The following is an 8,801-nucleotide window of genomic DNA, read 5'->3' as shown; positions in this document are numbered from 1 at the left end:
ACACGACAACAACTGACATACGACAACGATCCGACAAGAAACAACAGGTGGACTTAAATACACAGGGAGGGTAATCAAGGAATGAGACACACCTGGGAAGCTATCAACGGGGAAGACGCAGAGACAGAGACTCACAGGAAGGAAACTGAACACAGAAAACCCTAAAAATAAATACAAAGAAACACGGATCGAGGTAGTTGTAGAGATGTAAAAGTTGATGAGCCAAGTTGTTGAAGACGGTGTAAAGAAATGTTGAAGCTAGGATAAGAGTTCTTGGTAAAGCAGCAGCAGGAGGGTTTAGTGCAGAGAAAGAGCTCTACAAATGCAATATTTGCCTTGAGGGTGTTGACAAATAAGTGTGGAAAAAGTCTAAGGGACTTTCCCTGTGTGCATCTAGTGAAAGCAAACGATGGCATGCAAAGAGAGGAGCTCTGGTACTGCATGAGGAGGTCAGGCAGGGTAGAGAAGTTAGTGAGGGTGGTACAAGACACGCACAAGGACAGAGAGATGGTGGTGAGAAACAGGACACACACCTTCCTAAAACTTCCCTTTGTCAGTTCCCATATTTTCCCATAAGTCTTGGGAATCATTAAGATGTGTTTTTAGCCTTTGCGTTATTTTTGGTCAGCAGCGAGGTTTTTGTTACCTTGGAACAAAAACCCAAGGTAGTTGGGAGGCCATTTGTGCCTTGCGACCTTGCGTACATCACTATGTACACTTGAGGTAAGTTTGGTAGACCAGCCACTGTTTCATGTTTTCTTCATTTGTTGAAAATGTTTCTCAGTGTGGTTCCCTCCTGTGATAGTCACCAGCTCCCAGTGACCCTGCAAGGATTTGTAGGTATAGCCTCTTTCAGGTTGAGGATTGCATTTGACTATATTTTATTGCAGTTTCATACAATACAACGTATCTATTTGCATTTTATTGCCGTTGGTCACAAAAAATAATCTTTCTGGATGATTAATCGTCCCAGAAGTTATCGCTATAAACGATAGTATTATTATTTTGAGACAATTTGCCAGTAATATAGTGATGGCATAATAATGTAGGAATTCTCAAAAATCAATAAACTTTAAATTCCAATTAATATTTAACACTGGAACTGGAAGACATTTTAAATAGACAAAGCAACAACTAATAAAATGAATTACAAAGCCTCAGGAAACAAAATTATCCTTAAAAAAGGTTTAGTTGAGACCAAAACTCTAGACTGAAGACTTTTATCATCCAATTTTTGGTAGAAAGAGGAAAACAATAAGTCACAAAATTAGAAATGATTGAGTTTGTTTTAATTTATTAAGTGATTAATTGATTTATTGACTATTGTGACAGGCCTATGTTGAACAGAGATATTGTACCCTATGTACTGCTGCGAAAAAATTCTCGCATGTGCCACCCAAAAAATGCCGTAAGGACCAACACACTATTTAATGTCAGCCTGTACAATGCAGACACTCTATCTGCCCTGATAAACATTAACTCACCTCAGCATTCTCAGTGCTTGAACAGCCCTTATTTAATGGAATTTTGCTAATATAACTGAGCCAAAAAAATATCTTTGACTAATTTGAGGCTCTCAGACTGTGTTTAGAGCAGTGGCATTTGATTCAAAAGAAACCTCAATTTAAAGACGTGACAAGACTTGATGTTCCACTAGATGTGCTTCCTTCCTTCATCTTTTAACTCGTTCACCAACACGTCAGCTTACCGGGCACGATAGAAAAAAAAACATTGAGATGGTTTGGACATGTATGGGGAGGTGAACATATAGGCGGGTGAACATATGCAAAAACATAAATCTATTAAAGCAAAGACATTAAAGCCATACATAAATGTTGAAAGACACTAAGGATAAATTATTTTTATGCATAAGTTGCACATGTGCATAAAATGTGCACATGTGAAACTTACGGGCACATTTTATATATTGTGTAAATTGAATTGACACTTGCAAAGTGAGACGCTATATTTGAAGCTGAGCTTTGCACAGGCACTTTGAGACGAGATGAAAACCTTTGTTCTTTTTTTTCACGTTTATTTCCCAGAAAGGTCTTTTTTTTTTTATATGGATTGTTAATACAGGCGAAGTTATAAATGGCAGTGTTAAACAAAGTGGTCTCGGTGTAACAAATGCAGCTTATAAGTGCCAAGCAGTTAACATCTGTGGCTCAACTTAACAGTAAACGAGACAAGAAAAGATGAACTGCAAATAAAAACAAATGAGCAGGGAAAAGTAATGTAGGAAAAATATAGTAAAAGTAAATTGCAGAGTGAAATTAACAACTGAAAATAGTTTCAATGCTTTTATTACTCTGTCAATTTGTTTTTATAAATGTTTTCCCATGTTCATTTAACTTTTTTTTGTTGTTTTTGTGGACCTCTAACCAACTGTGCAATCTCAGATACTAATTTTACTGAGCTCGTTGTACATCAACTTTGTCAAAAAGTAGTAGTAGTAGTTGGTTGTACCAATCCATGAGGAAAGAAGGCCTTGTAAAAAGAAAAGGTGATTTAATTTGTGTTGGAAGTAGGTATTGAAACATGCTCTAAACCTTTGTGGTATTTGTTTTATTTGATCTAATCATCAAAAATTTACTTCGAAGAAAAGACTGGGACAGTGTAAACTACATACTGTAAAATGGAGGAGTATGTTAACTTTATTTCAGAAATCAGCTTAAGTTTTAAACATACTAGATAAATACACAGACAGATTTGTTATTTTTACATCATTTGAAGATTTTATTTCTGTTTATTTTATAAGTTTGGCTTACAGCACATAAAAACTAAAAATTCACTTTCTCACAAACAGAGATATCTGTTGCATATGATCAACAAAAACAGCTGCATTGCCTTTACACAGAAATGTTTTGGCTTAGACATCAAAGGAAAATAGTGCTGATTAGCAGTGTTCCAGTTTCCAAGCATTTAAATTAAGTGGAAGAAAAAAGTGTGGCACGAAAAAGGTGAACAAACAAACAAAAACAGTTCTGACAGAATTGTGAAGAAAAACACATCTAGAGTTTGTAGGAGACTTAAACCCCATAGAGAATATTTGGCCTGTCAAGATGAAGATGAACGGAACCGGAACCAATCTGAAGGCCACATTGTAGATCAGTAAACCAGCTGTTTGTCTTTAACAGGAAGCTGAACACATTTCATAACAATACCGGAAACCAAAGTTTACTCTAGCCTCTAGTCGGTTGTGATACTGCAGTTTCTGGGACGTAGCAATTGATTTTTCTGTAGCCCTGGTGGTTGCAGCTCAGGTTTGCTACTCTGCTAGCAAATCAATAAAAATCTTATTTCTGAGTGAATTACAAACAATAAAGTTCGGATTTTCAACTCCACAAGAGCAGCTTTTCATTTTCCCTCAGCAGCGGACCGACTTCTCGAGCCTTCTGCGCTTGCTGAGTCCGGCTGTGTGCGAGCGAGACTTTCCTCTGGCTCCGTTTCGACAATACTCAACTTTAAACTCGCATCTCGCTCACTGCTTTCCTTTGGCTCTTCTCCTTTCGGTTTTGTTTCTGCTCTTTCTTTGTCAGATAGTGCCTGGGCCTCGTCTAAAACATGCCCGTCTTTGCTTTCCTCTACAGCTTTCCTCGCGCCCGTCTTGTTTTTACGTTGCAGATCAATTCTGTGCATTGCCAGTCTCTCGCCAGCGTTGACAAAGTAATTCTCCAGCTCTGCCACGGGCCCTTTATCAGAGAAAAGGTGGTCCAGGTAGGCCTGAGCGTAGTGATCTGAAGTGATGAGGTCGAGGTTAACTTGGGAGGATGTGACTGTGCCAGAATTTAGCTTTCTCCGACCTGGTAAATACAGTTTATTTCAGTAAAAACAGCCCAACTGGTGCATAAGATAACATTTGGCAGAGTCAATTAACAAAGTGTACCGATCTCATTCTCCAGGGCAGACAGCGCGATGGTCACGCTCTTTCCCGTCTCTCTGTCTGTCACAGTGAGTCCTGTCATGGCGCCCTCCTCTGGCACGTCTTGGGAATGGTCAAATTTTGCCAGAAGGCCTCCTCGGCATTTCAGAACACTGACCGTAGAAGATTTATAACACCTGAAAGAAGAAAGATCAAGGTCTGACAGGGCAGAACGATGATGGATGTGTCGCCTTATGAGACATTTCACGAGACGTGTCTTATAAGTTCTTACCAATTAACGCCCAAAAGCACTAAATCAGCACATTGTGGAGCAGTATCACAAAGTTTGTCTCATTTTCCTTGTGCGGTGTTGATTATGTAAGAGTTCCAGCTATTGACAGGCTGCCAGAATATCTTTACTGACTAACCTCGAGCTGAAATGTTGGCGCTGCACTTTTCTGACAGAGATAAGCTGAATATTGAATAATATTGAAAATCCGTCTCTGCTCTTGCTCTGGCTCCCACTACCAGCATGCTTCGTAAAGGCCATGCTCCCACAGAACACTTATGTTTTTGTTTCTCGGAGAAGGTGTCAAACAAAAAAAAAAGGAAAAGAGATAATTATCATGAGTTTTCACACATTTCCCGTCATTCAGCAGAAATACTAAACAGCACAGTTTGGCATATTTCAGTGTCTACGCTCCTTCGATCCATTCATAAATCAATCCAGGCATTCATCTAGTCATCATTTCATTAGTCCGTCCGTCCGTCCGTCCGTCCGTCAATCAATCACCTGTAGGCAGCTACGATCTGTTTGAGGTCTTCCAGGTACTGATCCATTGCTGCCCTTGCAGATAAAGGCTCCGCTTTGTCCTCAAAACAGGCGAGATGAACCAGCATCTGGGTGTGAAATGCGGCTCCGCAGGCCCAGTGTCTTAGAGATCTGCAGGATCGGACAGGAAGAAGAGCCGTCTAACCCGTCACAGCCTCTTCTTGTGTGATGTGCGTGTCGAACACGTTGCCTTTCCACTCCGTCGGTTCCTCCTCGGCACTGTACCTGGAGTCACAGCCGCTCCCAAGCAGACAGGTCTTCAGCTGAGTGAGGATGAGGCTCAGCTGGGCCTCGAGCCGGACTGAGTCCTCGATCAGCCTCCTCTTATCGCTCAGGCTGATCCTGCACCGCTTCAGGTACTCCTCCATCACCTCCTGCAGCTCCCACACTCTCTGCTGCAAAACATTTTAAAAGGTTTAACTGAAGGGCATTTATTTGATGTCAAAGACAAAAACCAAAACCAATTAAAGACACATACAACTTTATGTCAGGCCTCGCAATCGAGTAGATGCAGAAAAAAAAAACGCAATACAAAAGTTACGAGGGATATTAAAGGTGACCTATCTAATGTGCAAAATTCATATTTTGCACATTTTTATACCTCTGTTTGGGTCTCAGCTGATTCTACAAACAACGAAAGCAATTAAAAAAAAGAAATCCACCAATCTGTTTTTTTGGCAATAATTTTATGTTTTTTGGTGTCTGGAATATGAGGTGTTTCAAAAACCTTCTGAATGTGACATCACCAATCAGCAGGCCCAGCCCGTCACCTAGCAACCCAAGCAGAGCTCCGGCCTCTTTAGTCAACCGTTTTTACCGTTGTATGCGCTGTACAGTATATGTAGTGTTTTGTTGTTGACTTACCATCCAGAAACCACTTGCTGCATTCTTGTTGGTTTTACAGGAGACTCCACTTCTGCTTTTCAAAGATGTACGGTTGCATAGCTGCACATCTGTTTGCAGCCATTTTCACATGCAAGTGTAAATATTTAGTTGGGGGGTGTGGCCAACGGCAGCTTGTTTGGATTTAAAGCGACAAGAAGCCCTAAAAAAAGAGTCCAATCATTCGAGTTGGTGCTCAAATGATTGGACTCTTGAACTAGCTAAAATGAAGAAAAAGTCAAAGTTTTGGGAATAACATTTTTGGCTTGTACAACACTTAACCTTCTGTTTCACCATCTTGAAATGCCACTGGCAAGGTTTCCATGGTCACATCCTAACACTTTCCATCCATCAAATAGTTCTTCACACCTTTGATGCATCTGATGTCTTCACATTTTTTATGAAGCTTATGCCAAAGTCCAGACACACATGGATGCTATTTAGATGCTCTATATCAACATCAAAGGATTTTGCAATGAAAAATAAACAGAGATGCACAGAGTTTTTATGCAGCTGATTTGCAATGTCCAGTTTTTGCAAAAGCTTTAACATTGCCAGCTCTGGGTGATTATAATTTCACTTTAAGAACAAATAATATATACTTTGAGTCCTTTTCATTCAGTAATGTAGTCTGCACTGAAGGTTGTTGTTATGAGCGCAATTCAGAAACGCTTAGAGATGGTGGAAAAAGAGTCAGAGCTCAAGGTTGGTTGTGCTGAAAGTTGGCTGAATGTATTTTTCGGCAATTCTCTAAAAATACATCATTAATTTGTGGCATTCACATTAATTGACATATAGGATCGAAACTTATCTCAAGTCAGTTTTATCGGGAGCTCATCAGCCACAGACCCTGAATGTCACTAGCAATCCATTAACCGAGTTATTAAAGCTGACAGGGGATAAAGAAGTGGAATTATTTTTGACGAAATAATTCAGAACATAAATGCATTAATAAAATTCGTTAATATTTCAAGAAGCCATTTTTGCTCCCACGTATTTCCCTCCGCGCTTGAACAGAGGCTTTACCTGACACGACGACGAAGCCGCTGGCCTCCCTTTCGCTCCTGCTGACTGTTTCGATGACCAGGCCACGTCCATCACCATGGTGACAGCTAAACCCACCAAGCCAGCCAGGCGTGGCTCATCGGAGAAGGCAGACAGTCGACCAATCAGATCCCTGAGGTAGGTGGGTGCCCGCTTGCCAAGGTCACTCTGAATCTGAAGGAAGCAAAGCAAATATATAAATGTATTTTTGCAACAACAAAAAAACACACACAAATGACACAAGAGCTGAAATAAAATGTTTAATGTTACCTAATAAAAAAAAAAAAAGTGTTTTGTCATCATCATCATCATCATCATCATCATCATATTGGTCCCTGGTTTCCCTGTGTATTGATAGGTGACCTCGTCACAATCCCCAGCAGGCTTCCAAGTCTTTCTTTCTCTTTTACAGAGTTCTGCTCCACTTTGCACAATCCCTCTTTATTAACTGATTCAAGGAAACAGCCTCGTCCTGCTCCTCCCGTTAATCTCCTCCCGCACTTCAGAGGATTTAGGGCCGATCAATGAGCATTTCATCCACTCAGACGTATTCCACACCGAGCCTCTGTGCTTCGCTTCCTTCGGACCGCAGGTGCGTCTCAATAAATCGGAATATCATTGAAAACATGTTTCATGTCAGTAATGGAATTCAAAAAGTGAAATGAAATATTTATTAAATCGACCTCAGGAGAGGGACAGGCTGATTGATTCAATCCCAATCATGTAGTAATTTATGAAAAGTAAACTGAACCAACGTTCATTATATACAGATTGCATCTTTTTACAGCAATTCTGTATTAAAAATTCTTATTTTTAGTAATTGAACTGAATTTATAGTTCTTATTAGCTCTAAGCCATGATAATACAAATTTACACAAATTTGAATTTGTTTTTGATGATAATACTTGCATTAGCTTGGAGGTGTTTTAAAAATTCGTAATGAATAATACGATGACATTAAGAATATTTTTTCTGTTTTTTTCTTTAGAGTTGCCCTTAAAAATTTTAGCTCAACTAATTGACTTACCATCGAAACAGTTTACATTAATAATTGGATATGAAAAGTTGTCCAATATGAGATTTTAATTTATTTTATTTATTTATTTGACAATATTTGATCAAAGTGAAACTAGAACTATGCCACTTGAGGAAAATTCAAGGTTCCATAAACCTTGAATTTATGGTCCTGTGAACTTGCAGGTTCACAGGACCTGCAAGTTCAGGTCCTGTGAACCAAAACAGGCGCAGACCATGACAATACGCCATGTTAGAACGCAGGTATGATGATCTTTTTTCTAAAAACTGTGTTAGTTTTACGTCAGATGGAACGGGATGAACAAGTTTAAAATGTATTTACCTCTTTCAGGTGTTCTTGAAGACAGGCCTGGGAGACAGAATTCTCATTTTGATTGGCTAGGAGCAGAGGGTGCACCACTGCGAGGTCAGGAACTGCTCCCTCCTCCACCATGGCATCATACATGACAGAGCCAGCTGTCTTCTTCAGCTCAGCAAGCTCTTCTTCGGATGACATGAGCTGGCCCATAATGCAGTTTATATTTGCGTGTATATTCATTATTTATCCCAGCATCTGAAAGAAAACAGATTTTTTTTAAAAGGGAAGTCACAGCTTCTTTTCTAATCTAATTAGAAGCATCATCTAAAAATATTAAGATTTTACATAGAAAAAAGTGAACTGACGACCCACCATGACGTTTTTCTTTAATCAGTCAACATTTATTATTCAGAATATTGCGAAAACGTCTCTAAATCAGCACCCAAACGTTTTCCAATAATCTTCTAGCATCAGTTCAATTTCTCTCACACAGCAGAAACCTCGTCTCTGTGGGTATGTTTTGCTTTCTCACTTCCTCTTTTCTTCTTCTTCTGTTCTGTTTTCCTGATGCAACAGTAACGACATTAACCAAGACAACACAGCGGCATACTGCAGCAAAACTACACCGCCTCCTGGTGGTAAAAATCTGGAAGTATAGATAGACTGATCTCAGCCTGAGAAAGCTGTACTAACCTACATGTGGAAGGCCGAAATATCACGAGTAAGTCATTATGTGCACAATTTACATTTATTATAAATAAATAACGTAATTTTAGTATAATTACTTAAATAACTCAATAATTTATTAAATGCAATGAAAATGTTTTCCAAATAAAAATTACTAA

General features: G+C 39.3%; 1 protein-coding gene across 2 annotated transcripts; it reads right to left on the bottom strand.

Moving 5' to 3' along the window:
- Positions 1–2,695: 2,695 nt before the first annotated feature.
- Positions 2,696–8,520, bottom strand: LOC106965246 (uncharacterized). 2 transcript variants are annotated; one of them, XM_015061215.1, is made up of 8 exons: positions 8,329–8,520; positions 7,981–8,211; positions 6,606–6,797; positions 4,923–5,092; positions 4,659–4,808; positions 3,890–4,062; positions 3,586–3,806; positions 2,696–3,555 (listed from the first exon to the last, which is right to left on the bottom strand). In XM_015061215.1, the coding sequence occupies exons 2-8, from the start codon at positions 8,194–8,196 to the stop codon at positions 3,361–3,363; spliced, it is 1,317 nt and encodes a 438-aa protein (XP_014916701.1). In that variant the 5' UTR covers positions 8,197–8,211; positions 8,329–8,520; the 3' UTR covers positions 2,696–3,360. The 2 variants fall into 2 exon arrangements, with proteins under 2 accessions (XP_014916701.1, XP_014916699.1); XM_015061213.1 differs by having other exon boundaries at positions 2,696–3,806; positions 8,329–8,518.
- Between the last annotated feature and the right edge of the window lie 281 nt (positions 8,521–8,801).

This window comes from Poecilia latipinna, unplaced genomic scaffold, assembly GCF_001443285.1.
Source record: "Poecilia latipinna isolate Pla-1442-1.1 unplaced genomic scaffold, P_latipinna-1.0 Scaffold1789, whole genome shotgun sequence".
Classification (NCBI taxonomy): domain Eukaryota; kingdom Metazoa; phylum Chordata; class Actinopteri; order Cyprinodontiformes; family Poeciliidae; genus Poecilia; species Poecilia latipinna.
Note: the sequence above shows the minus strand (reverse complement) of the source record. Positions and strands in the feature narration are given on the sequence as shown.

Coding starts and splice junctions, on each gene's coding strand:
- LOC106965246 (XM_015061213.1), bottom strand. CDS start 8,196: ATGAATATACACGCAAATATAAACTGCATTATGGGCCAGCTCATGTCA. Junction 5,093..6,605: donor CGGCTTCGTCGTCGTGTCAG/GTAAAGCCTCTG, acceptor AATGTTTTGCAG/CAGAGAGTGTGGGAGCTGCA. Junction 4,063..4,658: donor CAGATCGTAGCTGCCTACAG/GTGATTGATTGA, acceptor TTCTTCTTTCAG/GTGTTATAAATCTTCTACGG.